The sequence below is a fragment of the Bos indicus x Bos taurus genome, chromosome 7 (assembly GCF_003369695.1).
Source record: "Bos indicus x Bos taurus breed Angus x Brahman F1 hybrid chromosome 7, Bos_hybrid_MaternalHap_v2.0, whole genome shotgun sequence".
In the NCBI taxonomy this organism is placed as follows: domain Eukaryota; kingdom Metazoa; phylum Chordata; class Mammalia; order Artiodactyla; family Bovidae; genus Bos; species Bos indicus x Bos taurus.
In genome coordinates, this window is record NC_040082.1 from 29,012,925 (window position 1) to 29,036,865 (window position 23,941).

The window sequence follows — 23,941 nt, forward strand, 5'->3', positions numbered from 1 at the left end:
TTCTCCATTGTATATTCTTGCCTCCTTTGTCGAATATAAGGTGTCCATAGGTGCGTGGATTTATCTCTGGGCTATCTATTTTGTTCGATTGATCTATGTTTCTGTTTTTGCGCCAGTACCATACTGTGTTGATGACTGTAGCTTTGTAGTATAGCCTGAAGTCAGGCAGGTCGATTCTTCCAGTTCCATTCTTCTTTCTCAAGATTGCTTTGGCTATTCCAGGTTTTTTGTATTTCCATACAAATTGTGAAATTATTTGTTCTAGTTCTCTGAAAAATACCATTGGTAGCTTGATAGGGATTGCATTGAATCTATAGATTGCTTTGGGTAGTATACTCATTTTCACTATATTGATTCTTCCAATCCATGAACATGGTATATTTCTCCATCTATTTGTCTCATCTTTGATTTCTTTCATCAGTGTTTTATAGTTTTCTATATATAGGTCTTTTGTTTCTTTAAGGCTTCCCTGATGGCTCAGAGGTTAAAGCATCTGCCTGCAATACAGGAGACCTGGGTTCTATCCCTGGGTCAGGAAGATCCCCTGGAGAAGGAAATGGCAACCCACTCCAGTATTCTTGCCTGGAGAATCCAATGGACGGAGGAGCCTGGTGGGCTACAGTCCATGGGGTTGCAAAGAGTCGGACACGACTGAGTGACTTTGCTTTGTTTTTTTTAGGTAGATTTATTCCAAACTATTTTATTCTTTTTGTTGCAATGGTGAATTGAATTGTTTCCTTTATTTCTCTGTTTTCTCATTGTTAGTGTATAGGAATGCAAGGGATTTCTGTGTATTAATTTTATATCTTTCAACTTTACTATATTCATTGATTAGCTCTAGTAATTTTTTGGTGGAGTCTTTAGGGTTTTCTGTGTGGAGGATCATGTCATCTGCAAATCGTGAGAGTTTTACTTCTTTTCCAATCTGGATTCCTTTTATTTCTTTTTCTTCTCTGATTGCTGTGGCTAAAACTTCCAAAACTGTGTTGAATAGTGGTGGTAAGAGTGGGCATCCTTGTCTTGTTCCCGTCTTTAGGGGAAATGCTTTCACTTTTTCACCGTTGAGGATAATGTTAAAACCACTATTCTTATGCATTTGAGAGTCTTTATTAAAATCGTCTTTAAGTTACCTAATTTTTGTGATCTTTTCAAAAATAAATATTATATCATTTAGCATAAATAAGAACTTAAATCCATTAAAAGAAGAAAGCACTGTTACAGTCATGTTAAGGGAGAAGTTTCTAGTAGTAATAATCTAGCTAGCTTACATTAACCATATGTTTTTCATGTTGCCTAATTTTTACATTAAAGTCCTCAGCATATTCATCATCATTTAAAAGGTTCCTGGTCTGATAATTCCCAAACTCTTGCCGTATCAAACTCTGGTTCCAGTGTTTGTTCAATCCTTTTGCACTATGTTTTTGTCCTTTTGTGTACCTTGTACCTTTTTGTTGAAAGGTGGACATGATGTGCTGGGTAAAAGGAACTGTAGTAACGAAGGCGTTTAGTAATACAGTGGAGAGGTGTGGTGTGTATTCCACAATCCTAGGATTGGGTCTCAGTCTTTAGTGACCCTGTGTTCCTGGGCTGTGAATTTCACCAGTGCTTCTCAGTTTTTTGTTTTGTTTCTTTCTTATTTTTTACCTTCTTAGGTGGGACAGGATGCCTAGAGGATGCTGGAGTTGTGTATGTTACTTACTCCAAGTAGGTTAGGCTTTGATGGAACCCCAACAGTTTGGGCTGTAAACTGGTTTCTCTTGAGGGCAGTCCTTTTTAAGAGTAGAATGCTCTAGTGCATTTCATGTGGATGTGAGAGCTGAACCATGAGGAAAGCTGAGCACCAAAGAATCGATGCTTTTGTACTGCGGTGTTGGAGTAGACTCTTGAGAGTTCCTTGGACTGCAGGGAGATCAAATCAGTCAATCCTAAAGGAAATCAGTCCTGAATATTCATTGGAAGGATTGCTGTTGAAGCTGAAGCTCCAATACTTTGGCCACCTGATGCAAAGAACTGACTCACTGGGAAAGACTATGATGCTGGGGAAGATTGAAGTCAGGAGGAGAAGGTGACGATTGAGCATAAGATGGTTGGATGGCATTACCAACTCGATGGCTTGAGTTTGAGCAAGCTCTGGGAGTTGGTGATGGACAGGGAAGCCTGGCGTGCTGCAGTCCGTGGAGTCTCAAAGACTTGGATGTGACTGAATGACTGAACTGAACTGAAGTGCATTTCAGAATGGTTGTTTCCCTCAACCCCTAGCTAACAGCATGAGGAGATTTTTCTCTGGCATTCACTGTAAGAACCAAGTGGGCTCCTGGAGATAAAATTCATGATTGTATGGAGGCCCTCCATGACTGGTTTCCCCTGAAGTTTTTCTCTCTCAAACTTGTATATACAGAGTCTCTAGCACTTTGCCAATTACAGTTCAGGTTTTCCTACTCAGGCACTGGTTTCTGGGGAGATTGCTTTTGCAGGGGTTTCCTCTGTGGTTGGTTATATTTCTCTGTATCTGCCTATCTGCCTCTCCAGTGTTGAGGGCAGTGGTTTGCTCAGTGACCTCACCTCTCTTACAGATGTAAGGTTAGTTGATTTTGCATTTGTTCAGCTTTTTACTGTATGATGAAGCCATTGCCAAATCTGTGCAGGGTGCGTTTGCCACGTTTAGGTATCTGGTCCTTATCCTATTGGTATGAGGGTCTACTGATGACCAGGAAGCAACTTTAAGAGATTGATTTTTTTTTTTTAATGATCTTTTGATTTCATAATGGAGAGAAGCGAGGATAAGAGAAAGGAAGACTAGTTCAAATACTATTACAGTAATCTGGGAAAGTGACAGTGAGGACATTGCCGGAGAAAATAGATATGAGCCATAGACTCTAGGCTCTAGAATACTTAGTGGCTGAATTCGTGTCAGGCAAGAGTAAGGAATTGAGGATGACTACCAGGTTTTTGGTTTGGACAACTAAATGGACATGTGTTATTAACTAGAGGAGGAACAGAGAGGAATGTGGCATTTAAGTTGCCTGAGGGATATTCAGGTGGTTGTGCCCAGAATACATTTGAATTAATTGACCTGGAACTTTTAGCAACTCTGAATTAGAGATAGAGGTTTGGTGGTGTCAACATGGACTGTTTTCTGTTGACTGGCATAGTAGGTCTCAGGAAAATGTGTAGAATTGAGAATAGGACATGAAGTAACCTTGGGGAGTGCCAACATTTTAGGGATAGGAGGGAGAAGATAAGATATGGAAGAGAATGAATAGTGATTTGATGTTTTAAGTCTGAGGGAGTTATCATGAGAGTTATCAAATATACTAACAGAATAAACTAAGACAAGGATTAACTGGTGACCACATTTGATAGCATAGCAAGAGCAGTTCAGGTAGAGTTGTGTGGAAATCATACAGTGGGAAGGGTGGAGAAATCAGCACGTGTACTTAGGAATGGTTAGGCTGCATATAATTGGAAACCCTAAAGAAGATTAAGATTTATTTCCTCTTAAGTAAAAGAAGTCAGAAGGTTGAGAATCCATGACTGAAATGGCAGTTCCACGAAGCTGTCATGGGTCTATACCTCTTCTGTCTTTTTATTCTAGTGTTTTAATAAGCTTGGGCTGCTATAATAAAGTACCATAGTCAGAGTGTCTTATGAAGAACAGAAATTTCTCAGTTCTAGAGGCTGGAAGTCCCAGGATCAAAGTGCCATCATGGTGTGTTTGGAGGGAGGTGGTTTTCCTTGTTGTAGACTTCTTGTGTGTCCTTCCATGGTAGAAAGTTAGCTAGCTCCCTAGTCTCTGCTTGTCAGGTACTAATCCCATTATGAAGACTACTCTCATGACCTAATTACTTCTCACAGTCTCCACCTCTCAATACCATCACACTGGAATTAGAGTTTTAACAAATCAAATTAGAGTTTTAACCAAAATCAATTTTGGGAGGACACAAACATTCAGTTCATTGTATCTGACATTCTTACAGTGGTCTCATGGTCCAAGAGGGAGGCTGGAACTCCAGCAGTCATACCAGCCTTATAGGCTGAATGTAGGATACGGGAATATAGAACAATACTGCTTTGTGTAAGTCTTCCAACTTAAATCTCCGTCTCCTTGGCCAAACTTGAGGCAGGTGAATACACCCAAATTCAAGGGAAATAGGGAAATATTACCTTTTATCTGGGGCTTCCCTGGTGGCTCAGATGGCAAAGAATCCGCCTGTAACGCAGGAGACCTGGGTTTGATCCCTGGGTCAGGAAGATCCCCTGGAGAAGGGAATGGCAACCCACTCCAGTATTCTGGCCTGGAGAATTCCATAGACAGAGGAACCTGGCGGGCTACAGTCCATGAGGTCTCCAAGAGTTGGACACGGCTGAGCGACTAATATACACTTTTTAGCTGAGGCATAATACTGAGACAGACTGGGGCCTGCAACCCTTTGCTGCGAGTGCTCCAACACTTGCACCTGGACAAACCTCTCCTAAAACAGCAAAATACAAAGAACTATTTAACTAAAAACAACCACATGCATAAATAGTTGGGTCGAATTTTGGACCAAAAGATACAAAAGACCAAAAAACTCATCTGTCACCTCTGAAGAACCAGGAGCAAAAACATGATGCTGAGCGTGCCCCCTGCCCTCACCATCACCAGAGGGGTGGGCAAAACACCCGAGTCACCCCTCAACCCAATGCCTGGACACACCCCTACCCTCACCCCATAAAAAGGACAAGCTCATCCCCACTCAGGGAGCACGTGTGCAAGGGAACCAGTTACTTGTTCACGCTCCCTCCTGCTGCAGCAGGGGCCCCAGTAAAGCCTTGCCTGAATTTATCTGGCTTCTAGTCAATTTCTGTTGATTGGGAAAGGCCAAGAACCCTGGTTAGTATCAATATGTCAAGCTAAAAATTGGGTTTCTCACTGCTCAGAGGAGAGACCCCCAAGCAACTTAAGAGTCTCTGCTCTAAGAACAGTCTTTTGGACTCTCTGGGAGAGGGAGAGGGTGGGATGATTTGGGAGAATGGCATTGAAACATGTATAATATCATATAAGAAACGAATCGCCAGTCCAGGTTTGATACAGGACAGAGGATGCTTGGGGCTGGTGCACTGGGATGACCCAGAGGGATGGTATGGGGAGGGAGGTGGGATGGGGGTTCAGGATGGGGAACACATGTACACCTGTGGCGGATTCATGTTGATGTATGGCAAAACCAATACAATATTGTAAAGTAATTAGCCTCCAGTTAAAATAAATTAAAAAAAAAAAGTCTCTGCTCTAGAAGAGGTTAAATGTGTGTGTGCGCACACGTGTGTGCATGTTTGAGGGAGGTGAATAAAAGCTTACTTAAAGCTCTGTAAATTTGGTTTCTCTGTTCTTTTGGAGCTTCTGTGGTGTTTCTCCTGGACATTACGTGGTTAATTCTAAGGGAACTATTAAAAACAGATAAATAGACTGTGCACCTGACACTGTTTAGATCTATAAACGTTTCTGCTTTTAAACATTTAATTTTGCAGATATTTAGGGCTGTCACGTACGGAAGGCAGACCTTTGCTAAAATATTTTGCTTCCATTCTATAAATTATATTTTGGTATGTCAAGGAAATACTGAAATGACATAGTAATCTTGTTTAGTACCATGAACCTATTATAAAATATTTTCTATTTAACTGGCTTTGTAATTGTCAACATTAGTGTAATTTATCTTCTTCAACTGTTTTGGAATAAAATATATGGTTTCTAATTATAGGGTAGATTAGGTTAAAAGGATTAAACTAATGTAGAATGTAGCAATTCTCTGCTGACATCTGGGAGAATTTGGAAAGAGTGAATATGTTTGGAAATCACATGTTCTTTTAGATAAGAATTTTATTGTGATATGCCTCTTTCCACTTATTGATTAGAACTCTGCATGCTCTGATTTTACCCGTCAAACCAACTTACATGGAGTCAGTTGACTAATCTTGAACTCGTATGGTTAGGTTTTCCCCGTAAGTATAGATAGATAGCATGCTTTTATCTTCCATTTTTGGTTTGGAAACCTTGGGACATAGAGCCATATGATCTGTAGGAACCAAGCAGACCTAGGCTATGGAGAAACAGTTAATCTGCTTCATGTTTGAGCAGAGGAGCAGCATGTGGGAGAGGTGGTTGTACGAGCAGTTGCTTAGGTCAACTTGGACAGGTAAACTTGCTTCTTTTCCATCTTTTACTTGGTCACAGAGTGATATTTCCTGTGGAGTATAATTTCTTCATGAAAGGTATTGACTTAGGTGGTTTTGCAGTATTTTTCTAAATATAGCAGACTAAGCTTTGAGTCATATATCCTAATTTCAACCCTTTTACCATATAGTTCGGTTGATATGGAAGCCCCTCAGTTGCTCTGGGCCGTATTTTAGTGATACTAGGATTAGATAATCTTGCATTGAGTGATATTTTAAAGTTCCTCTGATCCAAGCTTCTGTTTAGTGAATAAAGCCCGTGCAGTATCCCCAGCTTCAACCCATACTGTGCCTTTACTTTTTCAGAGATTGGACTCTCATGTTTTCCAACCCCAAAATGATTCTTTTCCCAGCCTATAAGATTTTTGGATAGCTCTAATGCTTACAGAAAAGGTCTTTGGGATATCGAGTTGCAGTTTGCCTTCTTATCACTTTAACCCATTGGTTTTAGTTCCACCCTCTTTAGCCATGTGAAATAAGACCAATCCCTCTGATAGCTGACAGCCTATTAAGGGTTTGCGCTTTCCCTTTCTTCAGGTTATGTATCACTGATACTTCCAGTCATGGCTCACAACTTGTCTTCCCCCCCGCCCCCCCTTGTCTTTCTAGGACTTATTATCTTTCCTTTTCTAGTTCTATACTCCATTAATGCATTTAAGATAAAATTAGCTCTTTTGGCAGGGCAGTCAAGTGCACTATTAATTCATATTAAACTTGCAGTCAGCTAAAACCTGTCTTTTAATTTGGGCTATTGTTATATTTGTCAGTCCTACAAGATTTTTGTCAATACAAGATTTTTGATTCAAGTGCAGAGTTGTACATTTATTTTTGTTAACTTAATCTTATCAGATTTAGTGCAGTGTTTCAGAGTACCTGTTCTTTTCAGATACTAATGTGGAATCTAAATACGTTAGTTACCTCAGTTTTATTTTCAAATTTGATGATTATGCAGCGATTGTTTATCTAATATCAGGGAGTTAGTTTGATTATTTGTATATTTACTTAAGGAAGTCACAGTCTCTTAGCTTACTCTTTTCATTGATTTAGGCATCCATGGATGCTAAATGCTTCTTTGTGCAATTGACTGGAAATTGAATATCTGGAGATTAATTTAGTAGAGGTTCCTGTATTTAATCCTATTATCTCCCCCTGTCTTTCTCTTTTATCTATTGATTATTTTAGCTTCTTATGTAGAGATACATTTTAAACATTTATTTTAGATACAAATGTAACTGGAGAATCAGAATATCTTTATTTAAATGTATAGATATGTAGGAAAAAATATATATCTTTGATATATATCCCTTTCTGATACTTAAAAATGTGGGCCTCTGCTTACATTTTGGGGTAAAAAATAAGCTTTTGTATTCTGAAATTGAAACCTAAATTTTAATTAGGAAATGCCATCAGTTCAGTCACTCGCTCAGTCGTGTTCAATTCTTTGTGACCCCATGGACTGCAGCACATCCATCCACAGGAAATACCATAAGGAATCCCTTTTAGATGAATATTTTTCTGAATTACAAATGTACATAGAAAAGCTTGTTTTTTAAAAAGTCGAAAAAAAATTAAAGATAACTCTGCGGAGGAATTCTTAATAAAATAACTACTATAAACTGCTAGTAAGTAATTAAATATTTACTTTCATAGGTGAACACATTTTATAAGCTGTAAAATACTATAAATATAAGTTCCTATTATTACTCCATCATGTTTTATATAATAGAGTAAAATCTTTATATTGCATAGTGACAGTAGAAATCTCAATAATATTTTGTGAAACCATTTTTATTGCTTTAAGGTACATAGAGAATTTTATTTTGGCCACAGTGATGTATGTAATTTAGGTAATTCTTTCAGGCTATTATCCTCTGGTTAAACATCCTCTTTTCTTCCTGCTTATCCCATTTCCCTTAATACCTAGCTTAAGTGCTGTTTCCTGTGTCAGCTCAAGCCCTTTTGTCAAGAGTCTCTTACAGTGGTCCCTTCCTCGTCTGGATTCTTGATGTCTTGCTGCCTGTGTGCCAGCCACATGCCACTCTGTATTTACTGACCTGGTTTTAATTATATGTTTCTTCCCATTAACAAGCCTGAAAATTCCTTGAAGACAAAGTTTATATCTTCTTCTGTTTTTTTTCCCTTTGGTTTAAGAGCTAGACTAATGGTAGGAGCTTACTAACTGTTGATGGTGATGAGTATTAAGTGTTTATTAAATTTCTCATGTTTCAAAATAATTTTTGTTTCTAATATTAGATATTTAGAATTATCTTTATGCTGCTGCTAAGTCGCTTCAGTCGTGTCCAACTCTGTGCGACCCCATAGACGGCAGCCCACCAGGCTCCCCCTCCCTGGGATTCTCCAGGCAAGAACACTGGAGTGGGTTGCCATTTCCTTCTCCAATGCATGAAAGGGAAAAATGAAAGTGAAGTCGCTCAGTCGTGTCCGACCCTCAGCGACCCCATGGACTGCAGCCTACCAGGCTCCTCCGTCCATGGGATTTTCCAGGCAAGAGTACTGGAGTGGGGTGCCATTGCCTTATCTTTATGCCACTAACTTGTAAAAAATTTTTCTTAGTGTAAAGATTCATTCTTTGACCATATTGCTACACATTCTGTTGTGGTGGGTCCTAAATTATTATTTCCTTGGTTCTCAGTACTTTGCACAAGATAGATGTTTGCTTAAGAGTTGTCTAATAAAGAGATAAATAACTAGCATGAAAGATTAAATGCTGTAAATGTCTAAGTATTTCAGACTAATGCTAGGAAATGAGTTAAGTCGTAGGGAAAAACCGTGTGGTCTTAATTATTTTATATGGAACTTTAAAAAAATAGCTCCAACTAATGATTAAAAATCAATTATCATACATATATACCTTCTGAAAATCAGAGAGAAAAAATTATCCAGTATCTTTCCTGAGTTGGGTTTTCCTTTGAATACCTGCCCATTTCCTTCTATGGTGTTCTGGGTCCTGTGTCTATGGGTGTGTTCTTCTGAAGCATTTCTTTCCAGTTCTGCATGTGCCCTAAGAAGTACAGATCAGAGACATTGCTGGAATTTGTTAAGAGAAAAAATTTTCCAGAATTCCTCTAGGGAAAGTGGAAAATGAATTATAAACACTAGCCTCAATGAATGGTGCATATTAATGCAGATACTTGAAATATGGCAATAACAAGGTAGGTCCAACTAAAGACATCACCAAATATATTATGGCTTCGACTGTGAAGAAAGCTGAGCGCCGGAATTGATGCTTTTGAACTGTGATGTTGGAGAAGACTCTTGAGAGTCCCTTGGACTGCAAGGAGATCCAGCCAGTCCATTCTAAAGGAGATCAGTCCTGGGTGTTCATTGGAAGGCCTGATGTTAAAGCTGAAACTCCAGTACTTTGGCCACCTCATTCGAAGAGTTGACTCATTGGAAAAGACCCTGATGCTGGGAGGGATTGGGGGCAGGAGGAGAAGAGGACGACAGAGGATGAGATGGCTGGATGGCATCACTGACTCGATGGACGTGAGTCTGAGTAAACTCTGGGAGTTGGTGATGGACAGGGAGGCATGGCATACTGCGATTCATGGGGTTGCAAAGAGTCGGACACGACTGAGCAACTGGACTGAACTGAACTGAACTGAACTGATGACTGTATGGATTTGACTGGGGTTAAGGAAATTAGAACAAGGTGAAACATAAAAAGGTGCAAGAAATAATAGGGAATGTAAAGTGAGTGCTAAAGAAAAGCAGATACAAAGCAGAATAGATCTAAATGCCAAAAGAGTACGTGCGAAGATTGGAAAAGGAAATTAACAGGAAGACTTTTAAAAAATAAGAATGTCACATTAAGTTCTCCTCATTTCTATTCATGGACTCCCTAAAGTGAAAGGGAAGGTCCCCTTAGAAGTCCTCATCACATGGAAACGTGAGAAGAAGTAAGCTGTAGTGACTTCAGTCCACATCAGGGAGCCTCAGTCTTTTCGTGAGGAGACTATTTGCATGAAGCAGGGAATAGAAAGATATTGAAGGATTTACAGTTCCCCAGACCTGTGGTGGATCCAAGTTACTAATACCGGATCAGAATGTTATGTTCATATCTGTGATCCCAAGTTTGAACAGCTTCAGAAAAGAAGGTAGATACTGAACTACAGATCTTAGACCTGGTTCTGTGATGTGGGTTGCAACCATCTGGCATGTGACCTGTGGGACACCAGGGAAATGATCTTTAATGATAAGAAAGTGCTACCTATACATATAGCTTCTGCTATGTGCACTGCTTAAAAAACAGAAATAAGGAGAGATATTTTAAATTTAGTTTTTATTTTATATTGGAGTGCAGTTGATTTACAATGTTGTGTGAGTTTCAAGTGATGGTAAAGTGATTCAGTTATATGATACATATTCACATATCCATTCTTTTTCAGATGTTTTTCCCATATAAATTATTATATAATATCAAGTAGAGTTTCCTGTGTTATACAGTAGGTCCTTGTTGATTATTTTTATATATAGTAGTGTGTATATTTCAGAGAAGGCAACGGCACCCTACTCCAGTACTCACGCCTGGAAAATCCCATGGACGGAGGAGCCTGGTAGGCTGCAGTCCATGGGGTCGCTAAGAGTCGGACACGACTGAGCGACTTCCCTTTCACTTTTCACTTTCATGCATTGGAGAAGGAAATGGCAACCCACTCCAGTGTTCTTGCCTGGAGATTCCCAGGGACAGAGGAGCCTGGTGGGCTGCCGTCTATGGGGTCACACAGAGTCGGACACAACTGAAGCAACTTAGCAGCAGTAGCAGTAGCAGTGTGTATATTTTAGTACCAAGCTTCTAATTCATCCCCACCTGCCAGTTTCCCTTTTGGTAACCACAAGTTTGTTTCTAAAGTCTGTGAGTCTATTTTTGTTTTGTAAATAAGTAGGAGAGAGAGATTTAAATGATGCAACTTATTTTCCAATAAGCTCCAATACTTTGGCCACCTGATTTGAAGAGCCGGCTCATTGGAAAAGACCCTGATGCTGGGAAAGATTGAGGGCAGGAAGAGAAGGAGGCCACAGAGGAAGAGATGGTTGGATGGCATCACCAACTCAATGGACATGAGTTTGAGCAAACTCCAGGAGATAGTGAAGGACAGGGAAGCCTGGTGTGCCACAGTCCATGGGGTCACAAAGAGTCGGACACAACTTAGGGACTGAACAACAACGACGATTTATTTTTAGTTTTACAGTAAGCTTTTGCATGAGATAAAAAAGAAAAAAAATGGTAAAGCCAGGAAGAAATTCTGAGTAGGTTATTTTCAGTGCTTAGTAGTAAGAGGAATAACATTAGACTGCTTTTAAATGTTTTCCACTCATCTTAATTTCTTGGGATATGTAATTTATTTAGAAAGAAGGTATTTTCTTGGCTATTAACATGATTAGAATAAACTATTATTGTTCATTTGTACTTGAGGAAAATGTTACACATAGATAATAATTTAAAATAAACTTGAAGAAGGAATCATGAGCTTATGACTGAGTTTTAAAATCATTTTTTCTTGATTATAGAAAATTTGGGAAGTACAGATCAATAGAGAGAAGGTTTAGTATCTTCAGTATCTTTATGTATATGAGGTATCTGTTTCCCTCAAACTGATATTGAGAATATAAAAAAATAGACTTTTTAAGTGTATTTAAAACAAAGGCTGGATATTAATATTTTGTGTGGTTGCATAGACACTGTTTTTGACACGGTAAACCTGTTTTTTCACTTCACTGTTGACGATGAAGAACTTTACAAAGACAGTGTTAGAAACAGATTTCTAATTTTTCACACCTCCTTAGCACCAGGTTGTAAGCTCTGTTGAAAATTTGATCAGGCTGATCTAGTTTCATTGCTAAACTACTTAAAATCCCATGAGCAGTCTCTCAGAGGCTGCCAAATGCTCCTTGCTACTTGTTAGCTAGCTGTGATCCAGCTAACTCTTGGCATTTTATCACTTAGGAGACACATTTGGATCCTGATATGTGTCATTAGTCAACACTGGAATTATACAGTGCATCAGGAATAAGAGAATTCTGTTTTCTAGATCCAAAATGACTTTTTTTAAAAAAGAAACTTATATTGGAGTGCAGTTGAAACTAACAAACATTTCAGATCAGGTATATAAAAAGTGATTCAGTTACATGTATACATTGTCTACTATTTTTCAAATTCTTTTCCCAATTAGTTGTTACATAATATTGAGCAAAGTCCACTGCGCTATACAGTGAGTCCTTGTTGGTTATTCATTTTAAATACAGCAGTGGGTAGGAATCTAGCAGAGAAGGCGATGGCACCCCACTCCAGTACTCTTGCCTGGAAAATCCCATGGTTGGAGGAGCCTGGTGGGCTGCAGTTCATGGGGTCACGAAGAGTCAGACACAACTGAGCGACTTCACTTTTACTTTTCACTTTCATGAATTGGAGAAGGCAATGGCAACCCACTCCAGTGTTCTTGCTTGGAGAATCCCAGGGATTGGGGGGAGCCTGATGGGCTGCCGTCTATGGGGTCGCACAGAGTTGGACATGACTGAAGCGACTTAGCAGCAGCAGCAGGAATCTAGATCCACCAAGACTTTTTATAGTCCATTAGGAGAACTTGGGCTTCCCAGGTGGTGCTAGTGGTAAAGAACCCACTAAAAGACATAAGAGATGTGGGTTTGATCCTCAGGTCGGGAAGATTCACTGGAGGAGGGCATGGCCATCTACTCCAGTATTCTTGCCCGGAGAATCTCATGGACAGAGAAGCCTGGTGAGCTAGTCAGTGGGGTCACAAAGAGTCGGACATGACTAAAGTGACCTAGCATACGTGCACAGGAGAACTTAATTGTGTTCTAAATTCTCTGTCTGAGGCTTCTCTGGTTAATGACATGCGGATTTGACATGGTTAATGACAAAAGATGGGGACTGGGTTTTGGATGTCCAGTTTGCAACACATACTGCTCACCAGTGCTAAATATAACAGCTAGACCGTTCTGTATAAAATAGCCCTCTTCTAACCCTCTACAGTCATTTTATTGTTTATTTTCTGACCTTGATTTATTTCCTTTAAGGAAATAGGGAGGTTGTTGTCTTTTGAGGATTTGTTTCATTAAAAATAACAAAACAAGAAACATGTGTAATATCATGTATGAGACGAGTCGCCAGTCCAGGTTCGATGCACGATGCTGGATGCTTGGGGCTGGTGTACTGGGACGGCCCAGAGGGAGGGTATGGGGAGGGAGGAGGGAGGAGGGTTCAGGATGGGGAACACAGGTATACCTGTGGTGGATTCATTTTGATGTTGGGCAAAACTAATACAATATTGTAAAGTTTAAAAATAAAATTAAAAAAAAATCTACCCCTCACAACTTGATGTTTAATTTGTTTCTTTAAAAAAAAGTATCCTTTGAATATAGGGATTAGGAATCAGTGTGAAGAAATTGTTTGGATAACATTCATGTTGTTAAACTATAGTATTAATTGAAGCTGAAATAGCTAAGGAGATTCCTTATGCTTCCCCTTGTATTGCTTGATTAGAGGAAACCAGAAGATTGGAGGAAGCCAGAAGATTCTGTTAATGCCTTATGCCTGGTCTAAGAGAGTCATTCCTTCATTAAAAATTATTTATTGGGCACTTCTTTATGTGCTGGAGATACAGAGATAAATGAAACAAAATGTGTTATAGTAGTTTAATTTCAATAGAAATTAGGAACAGCTGTTTTTTGAAGTTATTCTCTTTCCATGTCTTCCCTCTACCTTTGGGCATACAGGTGAATTAACCAAAAGAATTTTAAGAGTACAAATGGGGATTCGTTACTCTGAAGGCTTTATGTTTACTTATATCTTTTTTCTCCTTGCTAAACATAAGATGGTGAAATACTAACAAAGTCAGTTTCCATCACTGAAGTTTGGGATGGATATCTGTGTCCTCGTATTAAATGGCTGCTTTCTCTGGAGGGCTTCCCAGGTGGCACAAGTGATAGAGACTCTGCCTGCCAGTGCGGGAGATACAGGAGACACAGTTCATCCCTGGATTGGAAAGATCACCTGGGAAGGAAATGACAACTCACCCCAGTATTTCTTGCCTGGAAAATTCCATGGACCGAAGAGCCTGGTGGACTGCAGTCCATGAGGTTGCAAAGAGTTGGACATGACTGAGTGCACACACACACACACACACACACACACACACACACTTTCTCTTGCTTTCACCTTCAGCGTTACATCTTTTTGGAATATTAAAAGAATCGCATGCAAAAGACAGGTAGCAGATAGTAGACCTGCCTGTGAAAAGTAAATATAGGATATTGTGGCCGGGCTGACAGACATATGTGTTTATTGGCCGTTGGACTTTTCATTGTATGAGCTCTTACCTAATGATGTTTATACATAGTTCATGACTCTGCCTCACAGGAATATTGTGGGGGCATGATTAAATATTATCCAAGAGTGGCGCACATTCCCCAAACATTTTATAAACATTAAATCATTATTATAACTAGCATGTATAATGTAAAGAAAACTTGTGATGAATCCTGCTCACCAGATTTTAAAAAATCTATGAATAAAACAGTCATATCCGTCTTAACTATTCTGTAAGTTCAGCTCAAACACATTAGGCCATTTTTATTTACTGACTTTTGTGAAATAATGATTTTTTCTCTAGAGATCTATCATACATAGACATTGACATACATACATATATGTGCATGTAGTGAGTGAGGCATTAGCTCTGTACTACAGGGACTATTCACCTTTCATTTATATGTAGCTTGGAAAACCTTTTTGTAGATTAACAGTAGTCTTAAAAACCCTTTTTATACGTTAGTCAAAGTTCCTTATTTTCTACTGTTTCCTTCAGAGCAAGAGATTTAATCTCAAATTAGGTAGCTGGATTATAGAGTGAATTCTTTACCCCTTTTCCAGACTGTAAAGTCCTTATTATAAGTGTGGTTGAGAATTTGCTGTAATTAAACTCTTAAATGACAGTATCTGTTGTAGATGTGCTATTAGTTAAATGCTTCATTGTCTTAGATCTTTTACATGATACATGGTGGCAACCATGTAATAGAGTTTATTCACATGAATAGTAAACTTTTGTTTCTTTGTTAGATTTGGCAATTTTCATAAGGTAAATTTGAAATAATTTTATTTGAGGGTATGGTTATGACATTTTTTTCACATTTTAAAGTTCAAGAATTAAGCAGAAGTCTCTTTGGTGCTTTTTCAATGAATATACATAAATTCTGAATTATATTTTCAAACATGAAATTAACTAATGCAAAATATTTTACTACAGATGCAGCCACTTTCCTATTTATTTTTTTATTTTTTATTGTTCTACATGTTCTTTGGTTAAAAAGTTTTGTGTATTAAGTTTTTCTACATTTGGGAAAATTTCTTTAGGCTAGACTCTCAAGTAATGGTATTATATTGTTGGATCAAAGTGTGTGAACTTTTTTAGCAAGTTGTTGATTTATACTTACTGCCAAATTGGTTTTGAAAACTGTACCAGTTTATTGCCATCAGTAGTATTTGAATATCCATTTTTTTTACATATTATTTAATTAAGAATTTAAATCCCATTGTTGCTTTAATATGTATTTGTTTGATTCCCAGTAAGGTTTAATGTTTTCCATGTTTCAAAATTAGTTGTGATGTTTCTTATTGCTTCTGCCCATTTTCTATGAAGTTTAGAATTTTTATTTTCATATTATTAATAGTTATTTCTACATATAAAGTTTAATCAAAAGTATCTAAATGTGTCACCCCTCTCTGCTCTCCACCCCATTCCCTCCCCCGCCCCAGAAAGTGAAAGTCGCTCAGTTGTATACATTTTGCGATTCTTTTCGACCACATGGACTGTATGAATTCTCTAGGCCAGAATACTGGATCTTCCCAACCCAGCGATCGAACTAGGTCTCCCTCATTGCAGGTGCAGTCTCTCCCAGCTGACCCACAAGGGAAGCCCAAGAATACTGGAGTGGGTAGCCTATCCCTTCTCCAGCGGATCTTCCCTACCCAGGAACGGAGCCGGGGTCGCCTGCATTGCAGGTGGATTCTTTTTACCAACTGAATTATCAGGGAAGCCCCAGAAAACCTGACCAAAATTAAATCAGACAACAAACTGGGGAAAAAATGTTTGCAGAAAACATCAGCGGTTTAATATTTTTATCTGGCCACATATCTTGGGTCTTTATGCAGCATGAATGGCACAAAGTATGATCTTTTACTGGAGACCCAAAGCTAACATTATGATTATTAATTATGATTAATAATGATATGTATGTAATAAAGACAGTGCTATTACGAGAGTTGTCCTCAGGCCTTATGAAGGAGGCATGGGGGTGTTTGCTCCTAGTCTAATTAGACCATACTGGTTTTATGTTTTATTTATTGTTTCCACCACATCCATATTAGTTGCTCATCATTTGTTTCTTCTTACAGTTATTAATGTTTTTACCAGTAGCTATAACTCAAATTTCCGTCTCTTTTTCTACATGTAGTATGGTATATTTGTGTATATACATTCTCGCACTTTTAACAATGAATTATGAACATTTTTTCATTTCATTAAACATCTTCAAAAATGTGTTTTCCCATTACCTGCATATGTTACAATCTAATTATTTCTCTCATCAGATATTTAGGTTACCAGTGTTTCACTGCTACACTTTTGCCATAAACTTCATTATAAATTGTTTGGATTTCTGATTAATTCTTTAAAACAGTTTTTTAGAATAAAAATTACTAGGTCAGAGGTTACAAAAGGTTTATTATTTTAATTTTTTCCCATTTACTCCTTTTTTTTCTTTTAAAACAGGTAATAGAAGTACTGGGTAAATAAGCAAACAGAAGAATGTTTATGCAGTTAAAAAAAAGTCTGCCTCTTATCCTAGGCTCCCACTCCCTAGTGATAAAAAAATCCTACAATAAAAGATATTGTTTGGTTACGTATGTTTTCACCAGAGGGGGAAGCTTGGAGGGTGACACTTGTTGCTCCTGTGCCTGTATGTATATGAACTGTCTCTGGCAGAATATACATGTGTATGTGTAGTATACTTCAGTTCACTTCAGTTCAGTCACTCAGTCATGTCCAACTCTTTGCGACCCCATGAATCGCAGCATGCCAGGCCTCCCTGTCCATCACCAACTCCCGGAGTTCACTCAGACTCACGTCCATCGAGTCAGTGATGCCATCCAGCCATCTCATCCTCTGTCATCCCCTTCTCTTCCTGCCCCCAATCCCTCCCAGCATCAGAGTCTTTTCCAATGAGTCAACTCTTTGCATGAGGTGGCCAAAGTCCTGGAGTTTCAGCTTTAGCATCATTCCTTCCAAAGAAATCCCAGGGCTGATGTCCTTCAGAATGGACTGGTTGGATCTTCTTGCAGTCCAAGGGACTTTCGAATCTTCTCCAACATCACAGTTCAAAAGCATCAATTCTTTGGCGCTCAGCTTTCTTCACAGTCCAACTCTCACATCCATACATGACCACTGGAAAAACTATAGCTTTGACTAGATGGACCTTTGCTGGCAAAGTAATGTCTCTGCTTTTGAATATGCTATCTAAGTTGGTCATAACTTTCCTTCCAAGGAGTAAGCGTCTTTTAATTTCATGGCTGCAGTCACCATCTGCAGTGATTTTGGAGCCCCCCAAAATAAAGTCTGACACTGTTTCCACTGTTTTTCCATCTATTTCCCATGAAGTGGTGGGACCAGATGCCATGATCTTCATTTTCTGAATGTTGAGCTTTAAGCCAACTTTTTCACTCTCCACTTTCACTTTCATCAAGAGGCTTTTGAGTTCCTCTTCATTTTCTGCCATAAGGGTGGTGTCATCTGCATATCTGAGGTTATTAATATTTCTCCTGGCAATCTTGATTCCAGCTTGTGCTTCTTCCAGCCCAGCGTTTCTCAGGATGTACTCTGCATAGAAATTGAATAATGGGAGTGTACCATGTAAGCTATTCTGCATCCTCTGTTTTTCACTTGTAGACTTACACTTCCATATTTTACCGTTTAGGCACTGAATGCTTTAATGTTTGTAGAGTCTTTTCTACATTCATTGGTGAAATTTTAAAATATTATTTATGGCTGGGAGGTTGAATATTTTTCCTTAGGATTATTTGCTGGCCATCGGTAGCCATTCTTCTTACTTGGCCTTTAACGTCCATCCTTGCTCATTATTTAAAAACTAAGATTTTCATGTTCTGGCAGGTCATAGTATATGAGCAGAATGTATTAAGCATGTTAGCTTTTTGTTGTCCTCTGGGTCATATATCCATTTTTCTCAGTCCATTATTGCTTTTTAGTTTTATTTGGTTCTTTTGGAGGGATCATCAGAGTTTTAACATCTTTTTGTATTTTTTCATTTTTATATATCTTTAATTTGCTTCTAATTATATATTTTGTGACTCATAAAAAAATCTACGTTTGTTAGAATTACGTACCAAATAAAATGTGATTGGAATTACCCCCTTTCCTTTTGTAAACAGTTTAAAAAATTAAACTGTAAACCTGGTCCACCCCAACTTACTAGAGATTTTGAATCCATGAAGCCTAGTTGAAGTAGATTTCACTCCATCAGAATTGGAGATTGATAGAATTTGAATTGTGAAGTTTTGTCAGTGCCTTTTCTGCCCTGCTCCTGTGGCCCCGTGAGTGTGTATGTGTGTAACTTGCAGACGGTGAACTGAATGTGCATCACATTTGTAGCTGGTATGTAATTGGTGTTTTGAGGGCAGTGCCAAGTGGGCTCAGGCTTTAGCTGTTTTCAGTGTTCCTCCGTTTGTAACCTCTGTCTTTGCTCTTAATTTAAAAGTGTAGTGCCTGCAGTAACCAGGGAGTAAAGCAGGTCTTGAGTTATTTCAGATTTGGGTCTCTCTCTAGAGTTGCTGGTCACATGATTTTGTTAACTCAGTCATTGATATCTATTTGAAATTTAGAATGAAATGAAAAAGATATATGGTCCATGAACCTTTGATATACTTTTTTGTTAATCAGTGTTTAAAAAAAAAAGCGTGTCTGCTTTCTGGAAGCAGATTAGCTGCATGATTTTTTTTTTTTTTCTATGTAATTGAATTACATTATAAGACACTGGGGTTTCCCTGGTGGCTCAAGCAGTAAAGAGTCTGGCTGCAAAGTGGGAGACTTGGGTTCGATCCCTGGGTTGGGAAGATCCCCTGGAATAGAGAATGACAACCCACTCCAGTATTCTTGCCTAGAGAATTCCATGGACAGAGGAGCCTGAAGGGCTACAGCCCATGGAATCACAGAGGGTCAGACATGACTGAGTGACTAACAACTTTCACTTCCATTTCATGAGCCACTAGATTAAATAGCCACTCTGTGCTTTTTCAAAAGTAGATAAATTTCTTAAAGATCCTAAAAAGGAAAAGGAACATGTTAATATGACAGTGTACGCATTTAAAATATTTGTACATTCAGTATTTACCTTTAGATTTTCGTTCAATAGAAATTGAATCTGAATAAAGTGTTTGGTGATCTCATGTCACTGGGTAAGGGACCAAGCTGTGATTCACATGCACGGATGGACAGGTATCACTCCCCACTCCCCTGGAAACATTTGTCTTCATATAAAATTAATTTATTCCAGGGCTTTTCCCTCAGAACCATCTGAAGGCTCTTATTTCTGGTGACCCTAATGCCTCTGTAGGAAGCTAATGGAGATCAACAGTATCCGTTCTGTCACTGTGGTGCTTCGTGGTCCTTCAGGAGCAGGGGAGGAGTGAAAGGAATGGCAACTGTGGGCGCGACTGTGGCATCGGTGACTTGGTAATACGTGACAGAATTAGCTGCGACATAATTAGCTTGGCAATGTAATATGTGACATAATTAGCTGAAACTGTTGCAATCATTGTTACTATTTGCTGTGCTCTCCAATCCTTTCAACAGCACTGCAAGAAAAGTATCCTTCCCATTTTGCAAATGAGGAAACTGAGACTCAGAAATTATGTTTCCTTGAAAGTGAGCATGGGTACTGTAAACAGGCGGAGAAGGTGAATTTAACACTGGACGTGGTCAAGTTAAGAGAGAACTGCCTTGCTAGAAATTTCAAACTGATTTGGAGAAGCTGGTTTGTAGCTTGGTAGAGAGGATTGGACTAAAGAGATGGGTTTGGAAAATCCTGTGCACAGAAGCGGGCTTCCCTGGTGGCGCTAGGGGTACATATACACAATGGAGTATTACTCAGCCATTAAAAAGAATACATTTGAATCAGTTCTAATGAGATGGATGAAACTGGAACCTATTATACAGAGTGAAGTAAGCCAGAAAGAAAAACACCAATACAGTATACTAACGCATATATATAGAATTTAGAAAGATGGTAACAATAACCCTGTGTACGAGACTGCAAAAGAGACACCGATGTATAGATCAGTCTTATGGACTCTGTGGGAGAGGGAGAGGGTGGGGAGATTTGGGAGAATAGCATTGAAACATGTATAATATCATGTATGAAATGAGTCGCCAGTCCAGGTTCGATGCACGGTACTGGATGCTTGGGGTGGTGCACTGGGACGACCCAGAGGGAGGGTAGGGGAGGGAGGAGGGAGGAGGGTTCAGGATGGGGAACGCGGGTATACCTGTGGCGGATTCATTTCGATATTTGGCAAAACTAATACAATATTGTAAAGTTTAAAAAAAAAAAAAAAGAACCACCTGCCAGTGCAGGAGGTACGAGACACGCAGGTTTGATCCCTGGGTTGGGAAGATACCCTGGAGGAGGGCATGGCAGCCCACTCCAGGATTCCTGCCTGGAGAATCCCCATGGACAGAGGAGCCTGGCAGGCTATAGTCCATGGGGTTGCAGACTTGGACACCATGACGTAAGCGACTTAGCAAGCATATACAGAGATGGTAGTTAAAATTCGGAGATTTGCTAGTGATGTATTCCACAGTCACCATGGCAGTGGAGTTGATTAATTGTTCACCTGTGTGATGGTCCCTGCCACTCTTTCCAGAGCACAGGTCCTGACTGCCTGGGAAGCATTCATTTTGTTCCAGGGAGGTGATAGAACGTTAGGATACTTTAGGCGGCGTTGTAGGTAGATTTTCTCAGCCCTGTCCTGTTTTATCACTCTGTTGGTAAAAATATGATGTGCTGCTACAGCTGAGATTTGAAGGATAGGAGGACAGGCACACACCTAGGAAGATGCTTCAGAATCTTTAGCTTTATAGTTTGAAATCCCTTCCTCTCATTGATTCTCTGCCCCCACCAATACATCTTTTAGAATCACTGTCCTGGAGTCATTCAAAGAGGGGAGATGTTGCTTTAAATTCTATTCATAAAGAGATACACTTTTTGTTACCTAATTAACTGGGAGAAACATATAAGAAATATATTATCTTCTTTAATATTACAAAGAAGAGATTCCAAGGAAGTGGCTTGCTCAACTTTAAGGAACGGTTTGTATTGCAAGGACACAGCTAAGCCGAGCCCTGGCCTTGGCTGTTCTGCGGTCAGTTCTCTTGCCCCATCGCCACCCCTGGATCCACCACCATGCCCCCGCTTCACTCAGCGCCTCTCAACTTTCAGCTTCTCCACCTTGGTGGAACATCCTTACCACTGGGCCCTTGACTTGGACCTGGCTTTCTTTTCTAGCCTTCACCACTGGTTTGGCTCTAGGCCCAAGATTTTACAACCCGCAGGAATAACATGAGGCTCTAGGGCAATAGCAGGAAGGCCATGATGCCACTGGCAGGCAATTTTGAGGCTTTGGTCTCTCCAGGCGAAATTCACAGATATTTTCTCTTTCAAGATGAAACCTGCCATCATGGTCAGGGCATCATGTGATAGGGTTGAACGCAGTTACTAGAGGGACAGGGTATGTGGAATATGTGTGTGTGAAGAACGTGTGATAAGAATCACCACTGGGGTTTGTTTGTTTGAAACTCCAGGAACATTTCAGTTCCCGTATCCCATATAATGTATGTTGGGAATGAACCTTCCCCACGGAGCATCACACAGGGATGTGACATGTGCCTCAGCTGTGTTAGGGCAGAAGATGAGTTGAGAAGCACCGACCTAGAAGATGGCATTCAACTTGAAGAGAATAGATATTTCTAAATTATATTCCTATACTCACTGTCAACAACATGCTTTTCATCTATGAGTAACTTTAACATGTATCTATTCGTGGTGCTTAGTAACTACAGAATGATTCTCATCTTAAGGGTCTGACAGTTTGGGAATGGAGAAATAATTAAATGGACAGAGCAATGATTATATACAGGCTTTCCCTTTTCATTACAAGTACATGTTATGTTTTCATAACCATGAAGAAAATACTCATTTTTGCAAATGCCATCAGTCTTTAACAATCATAAATTCATTTGGCAAGATAAATGGTGTGGCTGCACAGAATTGTGGTTATTGTTACATTGTTTTGTTTACTGTAAACCTGGCTCAATATTGGTAAATACAGTGTGGCAGAAACTGAAGTGTTGTGAGCTATCTGGGCATTGGTCCAAGAGATCATTAAAAATACTGCCGCAGACTAATTTGGGTTTATGAATAATATTTTGTTAACAGCTTAACTAAAATTGAGCCACATGGTCTAGCTTAAAATTCTGAATCCACTAGTTAATGAGAGTACTATAAGTGGATAGTGCATACTTAATATTCTGTATTTGAGTGATGAATTTATATGTACTTTTGTGTTAACCTTTGAATTGTAAGTCCCCAAATGCCTAGTATAATCTAGTATCTTTAAAGTTTACTTAATGCTGTGATTTGCAGTTAATTTGAGTTTCTTATAAACTAAAATATTGTTGGTTTAACAATAACATCTAAGGAGGAGAAAGTGCTGAACAAATATTACAGTGGATGTTCAACATCCATTTTGGCATATGGATGTGTAAACAGCTGAAGTTTATAATAACATTCACTAGAAAGATGGAAGGATATAGTGTTGTTTTAAAAGTCCAATTATTTATTAAACTAATAATTATACCTTAATATAGCTTATGGGAATTATTGTTTGGTTTTAAATTTATAATTCATATTAAGTACAAAAGAGAACTTAGAGTATGAAAAATTAGATGATACAAGACAAAAATAATCTTTATTTAGGTGTTTCTTGCCAAAAGATACAATGTGCCTTATTTTTTTGTGTCCTATTTTAATTAAAGTTCTTTCTGAACATACATGTATAAACTCCCATTGAAAAGATGTTGGAAGAGTTGATTTTCTGTCACTGTTAGTGTGAAAAATACTTTTGTAATGAAAAGGTGTATGCATTGTTTAAAGAGTGAATTTTAAATATACCTCTTCTCAATAAATATTTTTTTCTTTTCCCAGGTTAGCACTCTACGTATATGAGTATCTGCTCCATGTAGGAGCTCAGAAATCGGCCCAAACATTTTTATCAGAGGTATGTTATGTATATTTTCTGTATTGTATTTTGATATCCTGTATAAGTGAATGAAAAATAAAATGTAACAGTTATCTGAAAATTGTGAATGTTCAGTTATCCAAATGCATAATGTAGTCTTTGTAGATTATTGGAAGCATTTGCAGTATCTCAAAATGCCATTTCCGTGCAAATAACTTTCTACTCAACTTTCTAGCCATTTCTCCCCCCTGAGAAATAGAAACTAATAGTAATCTCAGCAACAATAATCAAGAAAGCATATTTGCTTTAAAAGGCAAACACCATCATATCTCTAGTTTTAGAAATATTTTATTTTGGCATTATTCACAGTTTTGGAAAATA

At 38.8% G+C, this 23,941-nt stretch overlaps 1 protein-coding gene across 5 annotated transcripts in view; it reads left to right on the top strand.

Annotated features, from left to right (window-relative positions):
• SSBP2 (single stranded DNA binding protein 2) overlaps nucleotides 1-23,941 on the top strand; it is a 314,481-nt gene that overhangs the window by 67,927 nt on the left and 222,613 nt on the right. For 4 of the 5 annotated variants that reach the window (XM_027545691.1, XM_027545690.1, XM_027545693.1 and 1 more), the window contains exon 2: nucleotides 23,527-23,599. In XM_027545691.1, coding sequence (XP_027401492.1) covers nucleotides 23,527-23,599 — 73 coding nt within the window. Of the gene's footprint in view, nucleotides 1-19,488; nucleotides 19,998-23,526; nucleotides 23,600-23,941 lie in introns of those variants that run through there. The other variant, XM_027545692.1, reaches the window with a different exon arrangement.